Here is a 14,954-nt window from a genome sequence, read left to right as displayed (position 1 = left end):
TCTGAGAGTAATAGAGGATAGCATGAGATTGAGGAACTTTGCCTTAGGATCTATTTCTTGTCAAGGGTGCTAAAACAACTCTGCAATGAAGCAACTGAGTAAATTAAGCAAAAAAACATGGTGAGTGAGTTCAAATGATGAATGAATAAATAAGAGATACGTATGAGCTAGTTTGATTTCAATGTGTCATTCCTTTACGCGACATGGGCATGGTATCAAGATTCTTTGTAGTTGAATTCAATTGCACTCCGTGCATTTATTATAATTTCGAGTAAGAGAGAGTAGATGGATTTTGATTCTCTATATTCAAAACTCCTACATGTAACTCTATTATACTCATATTTGCAACTATGCATAAAGGGAAATGCAGTAACCAGTTTTCTAATTTAATTTACTAGTTCTACATATACATAATTTGGCCAATTATTAAAGTAACAAGAGAGTACATTCAAAGGGCAACCATTACCCACATGCCATAGTAACTTTCACAATCATTCCAGGCAAAACAAAAGAAAAACAAGAAAAAGACAACTGAGATTAAGAGGATAGATAGCAAAACCACATCAGTCTATCACATGCATCATGAAGCGTCTTAGTCTTTGTAGCTACCACCTGATGTTGCAACTGAAGTTCGTTGAATAAGTCGAGGGTGTCATCAACCTGCACGAGACCCACAAATCCACATGATCATCATATCATTCAGGGTTTAGAAATTCAAATTAACATTGTAACATTATAATAAAAAAAAAAAGAATGAATTGGGAGTAAAATGAAAATTTAAAACTTACTTGTTTCTTCAGCTTTTCTTGAAGCCATAGTAAAATCATGAACACCACCACTTCTTGAATAATTCTCCATGATGATCATCAACAATCAAAATAAACAATAGTCAATAGAAGAAAAACAAGAAATCCAAACGGCCAATCTTTGTTCTGCAAAATTGATCACAGAGTGAAAAACAATGAAACCCAAAATTGCATTATTCTTCGAAGCTAAAGAATGAAAAGAGAAAATAGCCTGCATATAGTGTATTGAAGAACAAACCACCCAACACAAGATCGATAATAAGATTACTCTAGCAAACTGCATAACTTCAACTACATGCAGACATGGATAATATTATGCCTTGACACAGATGGAATGAACATCATCTTCACTTACTATAATGCTATATGATAAAACAAAACAATAATTCAAACATAAATTGATCAAAACAACTTATGCATTGAATAAACAAGCTAAGTATGCAAAGTACTCATAGGCCTGATGGCAAACTTTAAATGGTACTTAATAGAAAATCACAAACTTTAAATGAAATAAAAATTAAAAACATAACGAGGAGGAAAGCACAATATACTAAACAATGTATAATATGCCAGACTATGATCAACAGGTAGCAATTGATAGATGGACAGGGGTATTTACTTACAGCTTTCTCAACCATTCCAACCTGGTGAATGGTGCTGAGAAGGTCCCCATTTTCGAATGGTAACAAAGCTTCCACCCATACCATGGAGTCCTGTTATAGAATAATAAAATTTTAACAAGTAAATGTAAATAGTTGTAACAAGTAAATTGGTACATTATAAACATGAACCTGAAAAAAAATCACAAACTTTAAATGAAATAAAAATTAAAAACATAAACAAGTTGTTGAGTGTAATTTGTGAAAATTTCATAATAGAATCCATCATCAATTTCATCTGAATAAGAATGAAAGGATTATAAAACCTAAAACTCATTAATCCAAAATCAAATTAACTCAAACACTAAGCATGCTAAAACAACACAACCACAATTTCAACTCAAAAATCAAAACAACTAAGAAAATAGAAAAATATCAACAAGTCCATTAAATAACCTAAAACAACAAAATCCTAATTAGGTCAAACTACAAAATCAAAATCCTAATTAGCTCAAACTACAAAATAACTTCTCATTCAAATTTTAATCCAAAATCAAATTAACTCAAACACTAATCATGTCAAAAAACACAAGTTTAGTGAATGTTGAACCTGAAGCTTGAACGAATCTTGAGAACCTGAAGAAGACGATGAAGTTTGGGCGAATCTGAGATGAGGAGTTCGAGAGAACGAGTGTGAGAGAGAGAGGCCAGGTTCGAGTGAGAGATTGTTCAATTTCGCCTGAGAATCTTAGGGTTTCATCGTGAGAGATGGTTCAATTTCGAGTGAGAGAGAGAGAGAGGACGAGTTCAATTGTGAGAGATGAGAGGGAATTTGAGATCGTGATGAACGATTGAATCGAGTGAGAGAGAAGTTGAATTTAGCGTTAGATAGTTTAGGGTTCATCGTGAGAGCAGCGGGTTCACTCTGAGTTGAACGAATATGTCTTTTTTTTATTTATTTTTTTTTACTCTTAATTGACTTATATATTGTTTCCATAATTACAAGATTGCCACCGCGTTTAGTTATGCTTCTGGTACATTGAAGCCAGATGTAAAAAGTCTTGTCTATTTATTTTTCACATCTGTGGACATTGAAGCCAGATGAAAAGACTACTCCATATAACGTTTTACATCTGACATATGCTCGTCAGATGTAAACATGATGTGTAATATGTCATATTTGTACTAGTGAAAATTACGTTACTTACTTGGGTGCCGAGTAGATTCTTACTTGGCGCGCTCCTAACCCACGAACTCCGCTCCTAACCCACGACCTCCGATGACCACGAGAATAAGACTTGCTAATAAAAATGGTAAACAACATATATTAGAACATATACATTTAAATAACAAAGCAAAAATTTTAACTTTAAAAGTAAAACACAAACACTTACCATTTTTTGGATGGAGATATGAAAATTACATTACTTTTTTAAAAATACACAAACGGTTAAAATTTTTCTTTTTTAAAAAGAATTTTTTAAAAATTTCGTTTTAAAAAAAAAGAATATAAATATACTGCTTTTTTGAAAAAAAAAACTTATTTAAAAAAAATATTACTGTTTTCGAAATAAACAAAATTAAATATATTTTTTTTACAAAAACAATAATTTTTATACTTAGTGATAAGAAAATATTAGTAACAAATTACAAAGTATTAATTAATAACTATTACTAAGTATACGGTAAAAAAAACTATCACTAAGTATTATAAATTAAAATTACGTTACTTACTTGGGTGCCGAGTAGATTCTTACTTGGCGCGCTCCTAACCCACGAACTCCGCTCCTAACCCACGACCACGAGAATAAGACTTGCTAATAAAAATGGTAAACAACAAATATTAGAACATATACATTTAAATAACAAAGCAAAAATTTTAACTTTGTCAAAATAAAACACAAACACTTACCACTTTTTGGATGAAAATATGAGAGTTAAAAGTATGAAATTTAAGAGAGAAGTTAGAGAAAATTTAGAGAGAGAATGAAAATGTAAAAATGAAGGGAAGTAAAATGAATTTGTGGAAGAGTAATATATAGGAGAAGTGACCGTTGGAATAATTTAAATTTTGAAAAGCAATACTGGCGGCCTGAAGCCTTCACTAATTCACAACGGTAAGTGCATTACTGACGGCTCTCCCTCGTCAATACGCGTGCAGCATTACTGGCGGCCCACCCTCGTCATTAATGTTCAACGGTCAACATGAATTACTGACGGCCTGTAGCCGTCGTAATTTCCAACACCTTTTCTTGCATTACTGACGGCCCCTAGCCGCCACTAATGCCCAATCTGACGTTTTTCGTTTTTCAAGGAGGGATAATGCATTACTGACGGATTGTAGCCTTCAGTAACTTAAAAATACATTACTGAGGGCTTTTAGCCCTCAATAAGTTTGGTAAATAATATCATGTTTTCTAGTAGTGATCCGACCGAATGTTTCTATATGTTGGCGGCTATGTTGATTTTGAGCTAAGTCGTGGATCCATGCTTAGCCCTAGTCCACATGGCATTTAGGGTTATCTAGCCTTTGGGGTTTTTTGGATTGCAAAAATGTGGATCGAAGTAAAATTTAATGGACTTGCATAAATTGATAGCTACATCTATTCACTAAGACTAAGATACATCTTATTCTTAAATCTAGAGAGATACTTAGAGCATTTCTAATAGTCATTTTTTTAAAGAATCCATTTAAAGTTTCATACACTATTATGTTATATTGTACTTATGCAATTCATACACGTTTTATTCAAATAGTAAACAATTATGCAACTCAATTTTATTGCTATCATAGCTAAATTAAGGTCTTTTATCAAATTCTATGAAACTCACATTGTCACATCAAATCTCTCTAATGACAAGTGGACTGATATAGGTCAACCTAAGTAGGAATAAACGTCTACGCCTTAATAGGATGGACGTTTGGTGGACTGTGGACTGATATAGATTGATCCAAGGAAGAACAGATGTCGACGCCTTAACAGACTTGATGCTTGGTGGAGTGGTATGGAGACCATAGCATATGAATTCTATTACACTACCATCTAGGTCACCATGAACTCCACTTCAGTAGGTATAGCTCAACTTCATCATGAGCTTCACTGTCAGTAGTGTTAGCTGAACTTCATCATGAGCTCCACTTTCAACAAGCTTATCTCGGCTTCATCATGAGTTATACTTCAGTAGACCTAGCTAAGCTTCATCACAAGCTCCACTTTTAGCAGGCTTAGCTCAACTTCATCATGAGCTCTACTTTCAGCAGATCTAGCTCAGCTTCACCACGAGCTCCCCTTCAACATGCAACATGTCTATCTCAACTTGATCTTCCAGATCATGTTGAACCCAACCTGCACTACGACAAGTTTGAAGCGGTCATTCAAGTGTTAAGTTCCACCTTTAGGTAAAATGTACGAACATAGCAACGTAAGCTATGCACGCTTCAGCTGCACGTGATCTGTAGGGACGAGTGATGTGAGCTACACGTGCTTCAACCTCATGTGTTCTATACGGACGAACTATATATGGATTTCAGTGTTATAGCTTATTGAGTCTAAGCAAAGGTTCCCTAAGAAAAGGCTCATTAGGTCAAGGAATATTGGACTATAAAATGTGACATTTAGAAGGAAAAAAAGGAATATATTCAATTTTAAACAGTGTATTTGAACTTTAGTTTTTATCTGAAGTGCTTTAGGAATCTCGAAGACAGTTCACCTATTGTATTAATCTTGTGTTTACTTTCCTGAACAAAAAACAAAAAAGTGAGATATACAAATTAATCGTATTATGAAACTAAATAAGTGGAGAATATCGATTTAAATTTCAACATATATAATACGATATCATTACGAACCGAGATATATTTACCAAAACTCTATATATTACTGTTATTGGAATTGTTGTTATAGATTTTTTTTTTTACACTATGGGTAATGATGTTATAGATTAACACCACAAACAAGTACAACTATGACCTCTTTTTACAGCTACCTACCATGACTAATTTATTAATAAAAAATTAAAAATTCTTGATTTGGAATATTCAGTATTTTTTTAATATTTAAATTAGTATAAAAAAATTGACTCCTAATTCTATATATAAGAAAAAAATTGTTTTCTAAATTCATTATAAATTTGATGTATCTAGTCTAAAATATTGTCTAAATACACCAACTTATCAATGAATCTAATTTTTTTTATATATATATAAAACTGGATGAGTATAAAATTGTTAATTAATTAATTTAAAACAGTACCAAAAAGAACAAAAGACGCCAACAAAGAAAAGCGTGTAAAATCTCTGGCAATTGACACCTTGTACTTCACCATTCTACATTCCAATCCAACAACCAGCCAGCTTGCCACAATCACCTTCACCTTCTCATTTTGTCACATTCTCTAATACGACACCGTTTCTCCCCTAAATAAAAACCACACCAAATTAAAAAAACAAATGAAAATTAATAACCATTTATATAAAACATTAATTAAATAAAACGTTATTTATTCGCCGTTGTAAGTGCTTTCTCACTCATCGGTATTTCCGTTTTTCTCCAATTGGCCAATTCGACCACTCTCTGAAAAACGCCACCACCCTCTTCTTCTCCACTAAATTTCTCTACGGTTCGTTCCTTCACACCGAACCGTACCGTACTACACTCTCTCGTGTTCTTCACTTCGCTAAACTCTAACAACTGAAAAAAAACTTGATCAAATCAAATCCATTCAATTATCAATTCGTCCTTATCATCGCGTTTTGATCAATCCATCTCACGGTGAGTTCTATTGCTTTCCGATTCAATTATTAGATCTGTTGATTGTATTAGCGTTTTGATTTGGATCTGAATTGTTATTGAGTAGTGTTTTTGATTGGATCTGTTTTTATAGGTTTTAGAGATCGGATTGTGGAAGATCTATGGCGCATAGAGTGGATAATGAGTATGATTACTTGTTTAAGATCGTTTTGATCGGAGATTCTGGTGTTGGAAAATCCAACATTCTCTCTAGGTTTACTAGAAATGAATTTTGTTTGGAGTCTAAATCTACTATTGGAGTTGAATTCGCTACCAGGACTCTTCAGGTATATAATTCACTTTCTCGATTATGTGTGTTGATTTTTCGATTGTTCCTTGTGAATGCGCTGTTTGTAATGTGTATCTTCTGAGTATGTTTTCGATTATGTGTGTTGATTTTTCGATTGTTCGTTGTTTTCTGTGTTGAGTATGTTTTATTTGTTTTCAAGTATAATTGATTGGTTAGAATTTTGCTGGTTATGGCTAAGATTGTTTTCTGAGGGATCATCCATCATGTAAGACTAGTTTGTCATAGTTGAATAATTTTAGCTTCAAGTAATGTGATCAAGTGTAGACTGTAGAGGACTCGAATTCATATTATGATCGAAAAAAGTATATTGATGTTCTGAGCATGATTTTTTGTACCTTAATATACATATAACTTCTCAAATGAGAACTCTTATTTTGTGTCCAAGCATATCAGTAACCAAATATTCTGAGGGCCCGTTTGGATTTGGCTTATTTGTGAGCTTATGAAAATAGCTTATGCAAGTAAATAAACTTTTATGTCAATTTATAAATTTTTATTAACAAAAATTGTGTCTTTATAAGTTTTTTTTTCATAAACTACCGTGAAAAACTTATAATAATACATAAAAACTTAATTATTTGCATAAGTTGTTTCGCATAAGCTCAAAAATAAGTCAATCCAAACGGGCCCTGAATTCAGAACCCCAAAGGGTTGGCCTGGTGAAGCATGCCAGGGTTTGTATCTGACATGTTGTAGGTTCAAGTTTCCACTAGTCCCTTAGGGGTGAGGTGAATGTCATTTTATAGGTAAAAATACTCATGGAAGCTTGAGAGTATGTTTGGGTTGGTAGTATAAGGTAGAATAAAATGGGATAAAATCTGTTTTTCAAAATTGAACTATATTCCATTTTACTTCATTACACCCAATACAACCAATCCAAACGTGTTCTTTGTCTTAGACTGTGGTGCTATCCCATCACTCAATTTTTCCCTTTCAACAAATATTCTGAATTCATTGACCTCTAGTGTTAAACTTAAAACTAATATTATATAAATATATTGAGAATATGAGAGTAAATTTTCTATTGCTTGTGTTGAAGTTATTTTTAATATATGTTATGTTATGCAGAGATTGTCCATGAATCTTTGTTTGTATTACAATTCAATGTTACCAATGGTTGTTTCTCTTTGTCTTCCTCCACAGGTTGAGGGAAAGACTGTAAAGGCACAGATCTGGGACACAGCAGGTCAGGAGCGGTATCGTGCCATTACCAGTGCCTATTATAGAGGAGCTGTTGGTGCTCTCCTTGTATATGACATTACTAAGAGGCAAACCTTTGACAATGTCAACCGGTGGCTGCGTGAATTGAGGGACCATGCGGATTCTAACATAGTGATCATGATGGCTGGAAATAAATCTGATTTGAACCATCTTAGAGCTGTTTCAGAGGATGATGGTCAAGCATTGGCAGAGAAGGAAGGTCTCTCTTTTCTTGAGACATCTGCACTTGAAGCAACCAACATTGAGAAGGCATTCCAAACCATATTGACAGAGATTTATCATATTGTAAGCAAAAAAGCACTTGCAGCTCAGGAAGCAGCTGGCACCTCACTTCCTGGTCAAGGAACCACCATCAATGTTGCAGATACTTCTGCTAATACAAAGAAAGGCTGCTGCTCTACTTAATGTGACATTTTCAGTGAAATCATTAGTAGCAGATAGTCCCCCCCAATTCTGTTTTTGCCCTTTTCTCTATTTTTATTTTTCCTTCTTTATGGGTGAGATAGAAACATGTAGAGTACATTTACTTTGTTGAGTTGCGATGAGGAACCTTGTGAAAGATTCAAAACTATAGTGTTGCTAATTTCTTTTGCTAGTTTCTTTTGGTTATCTCTTCCTTGATGTGATAATTTGTTTTCAATTGATGTAATATTGGAACTGACAGAAATTTGATGATATAGCGTGGTTAATGAGAATCTGGTGTTTCAGGGAGGTCATGTAAGATTAAAAACTGCTTTCGATTTTTGTTTATTGGTTGTTTTAATTCTACTTGAGTTCTGTTTGACAGAATTTTTGCTCTGTTCAACAGAATGTATGATCATCCCTTTTGCAATATCTTTTTTTACTACTTTTTGAGGTAAAATTTTGCACCTCATTAGCAAAAACAAATAGTTCCACTTTAAAGGGAACAAGAGAAATGTTGTTCAAACATCAAAATGGTCTAAAACAGTTGGGAGCTTGAAACGTGCATTTTCAAGTATTTCAGTTGTTATAAGTCAAAACAGAATAGAATAAAGCACGTCTTGTGAATGATTCTATATGATGAAATGATGAATCATCACACAAATAGTTGGTAGTAAGGTGAATATATAATGGAACAAAAAAGTCAACTAATGGTCTCTCAGAGGCAGCAAGTACAAAGTCAACTAATGGTGATGTTGTTATCGGTGTATCAAATTGTCAAAGCAACCAATTATCTATGCTCTACAGGGTGTTTTTTTTTTTTGGTTACTATGTAAAGTAGAAATAGCATGCCAGAGTAAATGCTCTACAGGGTGTTGCGGTTGCCTTTAAAATTCTGGAACCTGAGTATGACTATGTTGCTGGGATTGACAGTTTATGGGATTGATGTTGAAGAAAGGAGATAGCCGACTTACATTGGATGGCTTGTATGAGAAACTAAACAATCTTTGGAAGGTGTTTGACAAATGATCTTTCACATCTATTGGTAAGGGATTTTTTGTTTTCACCTTTTCATCTATTAAAGATTTGCGTCGGAAATACTTCGTTTGTTTTCTTCGACGCTAGATTTAAACCCGAACACAGGGAGTAACACTAATGTTCAATGTTAGATTATGATTCATGGCCTTCCTATTGAATATTGGTGCCTAAAATTCATTTTGTTATTGCAAAGGGTATTAGAATTACTATAGCCACACTATGCCACAACACGAGTCCACCCATGTCTATGTGTATGTTTTGCTCTTTGGAGTGATGCAATGACAAAAATGACTATGGTCGAGCATCCATATTGGAGTGGTATATATTCAACTGTTATTGTATTCTATTTAAGGATAACAATGCTATAGAAACTAAACAAAGAACATATATAGATGAAAAAGAGACAACTGCAACTATTAAATATTTGCATAATCGTTCTACCACAAGTGAAGATTTTTTATAATAGTGATCTCTAATGCAAAGAAAAAAAAACATCAAAGGAAGTTCAGTTGCATATTACTCCCACAAGAAGTAGAAAATCTATGCAATATGAAAAACTCTTTATTTTTATTGTATTTTATTTCTTTCTTTTTTACTTATGTCCCTCACTTTTTAGTTTTTTGCTTTTTCTTAAATAAATTTTTAGCTTAAAAAAATGGAACAAAAAAGAATGAATATACTTTTACTTTTTTTTAACAACAAATGAATAATATATATTGGATGGGCAAAAGAGTACAAATATTACCACACCCACATTTTATTTTATTTATTTTATTTTTTGGTTTACAATGAGCTACAGATCGAACCCAGAACCTAGAGCATACTATCCAAACCCCTCACCACTAGACCAAACCTAGTGGCTTACTACACCCACATTTTAGGGTTAAGTACAAGGGAGACTAGACCCAAGCCACACAAAGAGAAACTAGAAAGAAAAATCCAAGAATAGCTTAGAATAACAATCGAACGTATCTAAGAATGCAATCCATTGGATTCATGTTCCGTTCATAATAAATGCAAGTCCCCCTTTATTTATTTTTCCACCATCCACTTCCAAGAAATTCAATTACTCAATTTGTATAGTTACATGTTGTATTTGATATGTGTTTTCACAATAATGTTTAATCTTATCAAGTGAATGAATGGAATTGATGCCAGGCTCAGCCACTACATGACATGATAAAAACAATATTCCAACTGTAACAGCCCAAACATGCAAGTCATGAACCTCTGGCACTCCCTTGATACTTCTAAGACCATTTTCAAACTGAATGATATTAATCTCACTAGGTGTTCTCTCCATCAGAATGCAAACAATTTTCTTAAGCATCGGCATAGTAGTACTTAAAGATATAACTGAGAATATGAGAGTACATAAAAGATCAACCATAACCCATTTTGGTTTTGCCCATATTATGCCTCCAGCGATCATCACTCCAATAGATTGAATCATATCAGTCATGACATGCAAATAGGCTCCTTGAATGTTAATGTTCAAAACACTCGTATTCCTCTTACCATTTGAACGCACCGTAAGATTCTCCTCATCAATTATTTTAGGTAGTTCCTCCATCCCATGGTCATGAGCAAAGTCTTCACCGCATTGATGATGACTATGATCATGACCATGGCCATGACAATGATCCGAGCCTCCAAAGCCATGATGATGAGTATGATCATGACCAAGCCATAAAACCATGATACAATTAAGAACAAATCCAAATGTTGCAATTGCAAACACGAGCTTTCCATTCACACTAGCATTTCTATGACAAGTCTACCAACTGCTTCATATATTAAAAAACCAGATATGAACCAAATTAGCTGAACAGATAAAAGAGCGCACAAAACCTCGAGACGATTGTATCCGAAAGACTGACGAGGAGCTGCTTCCCAACCTGAAGCCCACACTGCAAAGAGAGAGATAGCGAATCCGGCTATATCAGAAAGCAAATGTGCAGCATCACTGATAACAGCAATGCTGCGAGCTTTCAACCCCCCTATAAGTTCTACAATCATAATGATTGTATAGAACAGTATAAGCAATGAAAGTTTCTTCACCGATTCATTCGATGCACACGCATTTTTTTCCTTTATGGAAAACCGACAAACAGAATTGTTGCGAGACGACATTGGTGTCATTGGAATTGGATCAAGTGTTTCTGAGACAACTGGTATCTCAATTTCGTCTACCGATGTTGCTTCCAAGATTTCGTCTTTTTCGTGTTCCATTTGCTTCATTAAACTGAGTCTATAATAAAAACAAATAAATCATTCAGAAATAACAAAATTGACTACATCTAATTGAAGAAATGTAAAATATAATAAACATAAAATAAGCAAAAATGACTTTAATTTCCAAGGTTTACTAATTTTATTCTTTTAGTTGGTAAAGCAAGACAAACATAAAGAGATGCAAAACTACAAATCTACAACATAAGAATTTATAGATAGCAGTTAGCAGATAAACTAAGAAGAAAACGTAAGACAAAGAAGTGGATTGAATGTGTACTTAATTTGGTGGTGTTTATTTCAAAAAACACAAACTCAGTTGCAGCTATAAAGAGGAGGAAATCAGCAGACTCATGGCAGGGTATAAAGCAATACTCAGCAGAAGTGAAGATCATTAGCCAATTGAGACATAGAAATTTGGTGAAACTCAATGGTTGGTGCCACAAGAAGAAATAACGTATCCTTATATAAGAATACATGCCTAATGGCAGCTTAGATTTTCATCTTTTTCGTGGAGGAAGCATCTTGTCATGGCACTTGGGTTAGCCTCAGCATTGCTTTATTTGCAGGAAAAATTGGAAAAATGCGTGATTCATAGGGACATAAAATCAAGCAACATAATGTTGGACTCCAACTTCAATACTAAGCTTGGGGATTTTGGTCTAGCTAGGCTGATGGATCATGAGAAAGAGTTAGAAACCACAATTGTGGCCGGAACCAGGGGTTACCTAGCTTCCGAATACATGGACACAGGCAAGGCTAGAAAGGAATCTGACATATTCAGTTTCGGGGTTGTTTTGTTGGAGATAGCCTGTGGAAAAATAGCCATACACCACCAAGAATTGAAGGGTGAAGTATCACTGGTCGAGTGAGTTTGGGAGCTATACGGATTAAGAAATATCATTGCAGCAGCAGATCCAAAGCTATATGGGCAATTTGATGTGAAGGAATTGGAATGTTTGCTAGTAGTTGGACTTTGGTGTGCTAATCCAGATAACCAGATAACACATCAAGACCATCTATAAAGAAAGTGTTTAAGGTGCTCAACTTTGAAGCCCCATTACCAATTCTTCCACAAAACATGCCATTCCTAGGTCCTCTGTCTTCTCCCATAATAAATGAGCAATTTTTCTCAGTTCCCTCTTTCTTTAGGGCAACAGGTTAATTGAAAGTGGACAGGAATGTGACATATCAACTACTATTCTGTAAGTTGTATAAGATGCAAGTTAATCCTTAAAATTCTAAGGTTGTATCATTAAGTCATTATATTAACAGTATTCTAGAATGATCCATAGAATTGCAAAATGTTAATCAAGTTTTTCCTTTTCCTTTCTTGAAATCTCGGTATCCGGCCAAGGACGACTAATCCAAAGAGACCAACCCCACAGCTCACTTGTGTCCAGGGGCCCATTTAAAGCCAGAGATTTTTACTCTGTACGGACTAGCCACTGAAATTAACACCAAAGAAAATCAAATTTGAGACCGTGAGAGGAGCACACTCCAAGGTCCCAAGCCAACATCACTAGGCCAACCCAAGTGGGTTATGTTAATCAAGTTGATTACTCTATCTGAAGATAATTTCAAATTCATATACCATTATTAACAGAGACATAAATTTGATTAAAAATGGAATACCATACTTATTGCAAACTGAAATTTATTCACATAAGATTCTGGAAATTACAAAAACACATTACATGATTTCATTCTTTTTCTTTTACACATACACAGTACACAATAAAACACATAGCCATTAGAATAAAGAAAAGAACATCATTCTAACACAGAACTCGATTTAGTAGTATCTAACCAGTGATATCAATAGTCTTCTTGACTTCAGACTTCTTAACTTCTTCTTTCGGAACAGTCACAGTTAGAACACCGTTCTCCATGTTTGCTTTGACTTGATCCATTTTAGCATTCTCTGGCAATCTAAATCTCCTCAAGAACTTTCCACTGCTACGCTCCACGCGATGCCATTGATCGTTCTTATCTTCTTTCTCGACGCTTCTTTCTCCGCTTATCTGAAGAACTCTATCATCTTCAATCTCTACTTTCACTTCTTCCTTCTTCAGTCCTGGAAGATCAGCCTTGAACACATGTGCTTCTGGTGTCTCTTTCCAATCAACACGAGTGCTCACGAATGCAGAATTTTCACGAGATAATTCAGGAAAAGAAGCGGAAAGTGAATTGGATAATGGAAAATCCTTGAACGGATCGAAAACGTCGAGGGAGAATGGATCGAAGACGTTGCTCCTTCTGCCACCGAAGAAACTTGGAATCAGCGACATTTTGTTCTCTGAAGTGATTTCTTGAATGAAGATTTGAAAGCTTTTGAAGATTGTTATGAATGTTTTGATTTGCAATTTCTTGATGATTTGCAACACGATATGTGATGAGGCATTTATATGAATTACAGGAGGAAACGAGTATTTGCTAGAAAATTCGAAAACCGTTTGGCCATTTCCGCGCCAATTGTGGTAGAAGAATGTTCTAGGTTTTTCTATTTGGTGGTGTGAAAAGAACGTTCTGGATATGTCATGAAACCACCATGAGATTGGGTTGGGCTTTGAAGCCCACGTCATTTGAATTGGGCTAAAACTTAAGATCTACTTCATACTTGGGATGTTTTCTCTCCTGACCCCGTGATTATTTTATATCCCCAAATATTTTAATTTTGCCATTGCAAAAAAATTCGGTTCGCAGAAACCGGATTTTTTTTAGTATAAATTTAGAGTAAATTCCGGTTTTTATAAATCAAAATTTGTTTTCAAAGCAAAAAAAAACTTCGGTTTCTATAAACCGAAGTTTTTTGCAAGGGCAAAATTGGAAATTTAGGAGTTATAAAAGAAACACGGGGTCGGGAGAGAAAACATTCATACTTGGTGTGTTTCTTACTTGATGTTTGCTTTTTGCTTCTGAATACATTAAAAAAATATATTATCATAAGATATTTTTTTTATAAGAATTAAAATACTAGAAGATATCTTTTGACAAGATTTACTCAATACTAAAAGATATCTATTGATAAGATTTATACTACTGAAAAATATTTTCAGATAAATGAGAGACATGAGAGTATTCTAATCAATTTATGAGGGGCACATAATAAAATATTTGCTTAATTTTTTGAGTAAAGATCGTCTTCATTTCTTAAAATAAATGGACAAGACAATTACTAAAGTTTTGGTGTATAAAAATTTAAAGAATGTTAATAATTTTTAAAAGACGTGCATTTATTTCATTTTTTTGCTAAGCGAAGAACATATAGACATCAGGGGACAAAGCATACTTCACCCCATCCTTTGTCTATATCTCCTTATTATGTTAATAAAATAAAATAAAATAAAATGTATGGAGGGAGATAGACCTAACCCAGTAAAACGTGCGTAGGACAATCGAAACAAATCCAACTTTTAATTAATCCTAAGTGAGAAACTAGAATAATAGATATCTTCAAAACTATATCATGCTTCCTTTTTTAATAGACCAAATGCATCATGAAACTAATGATTATAATAAGTTGATCTTTTTTTTGTGGTTTACAATAAGTGAG

The 14,954-nt window shown here is 34.0% G+C and overlaps 2 protein-coding genes and 2 pseudogenes across 2 annotated transcripts; 2 read left to right on the top strand and 2 right to left on the bottom strand.

Annotated features, from left to right (window-relative positions):
• The first annotated feature begins 5,758 nt into the window (after nt 1-5,758).
• On the top strand, nt 5,759-8,456 carry LOC123918610 (ras-related protein Rab11C). The gene is made up of 3 exons (XM_045970686.1): nt 5,759-6,177; nt 6,290-6,482; nt 7,649-8,456. Exons 2-3 carry the CDS (start codon nt 6,318-6,320, stop codon nt 8,129-8,131), a joined length of 648 nt encoding a protein of 215 aa, XP_045826642.1. The 5' UTR covers nt 5,759-6,177; nt 6,290-6,317; the 3' UTR covers nt 8,132-8,456.
• A 1,393-nt stretch (nt 8,457-9,849) lies between these two features.
• On the bottom strand, nt 9,850-11,410 carry LOC123918609 (annotated as a pseudogene).
• Nucleotides 11,411-11,863: 453 nt separating this feature from the next.
• Nucleotides 11,864-12,819, top strand: LOC123918612 (annotated as a pseudogene).
• A 214-nt stretch (nt 12,820-13,033) lies between these two features.
• Nucleotides 13,034-13,788, bottom strand: LOC123918611 (18.2 kDa class I heat shock protein-like). The gene has a single exon (XM_045970687.1). It carries the CDS (start codon nt 13,687-13,689, stop codon nt 13,204-13,206), a length of 486 nt encoding a protein of 161 aa, XP_045826643.1. The 5' UTR covers nt 13,690-13,788; the 3' UTR covers nt 13,034-13,203.
• Nucleotides 13,789-14,954: the final 1,166 nt, after the last annotated feature.

The sequence above is a fragment of the Trifolium pratense genome, linkage group LG3 (genome assembly GCF_020283565.1).
Source record: "Trifolium pratense cultivar HEN17-A07 linkage group LG3, ARS_RC_1.1, whole genome shotgun sequence".
In the NCBI taxonomy this organism is placed as follows: domain Eukaryota; kingdom Viridiplantae; phylum Streptophyta; class Magnoliopsida; order Fabales; family Fabaceae; genus Trifolium; species Trifolium pratense.
Note: the sequence above shows the minus strand (reverse complement) of the source record. Positions and strands in the feature narration are given on the sequence as shown.

Coding starts and splice junctions, on each gene's coding strand:
- LOC123918611 (XM_045970687.1), bottom strand. CDS start 13,689: ATGTCGCTGATTCCAAGTTTCTTCGGTGGCAGAAGGAGCAACGTCTTC.
- LOC123918610 (XM_045970686.1), top strand. CDS start 6,318: ATGGCGCATAGAGTGGATAATGAGTATGATTACTTGTTTAAGATCGTT. Junction 6,483..7,648: donor TCGCTACCAGGACTCTTCAG/GTATATAATTCA, acceptor CTTCCTCCACAG/GTTGAGGGAAAGACTGTAAA.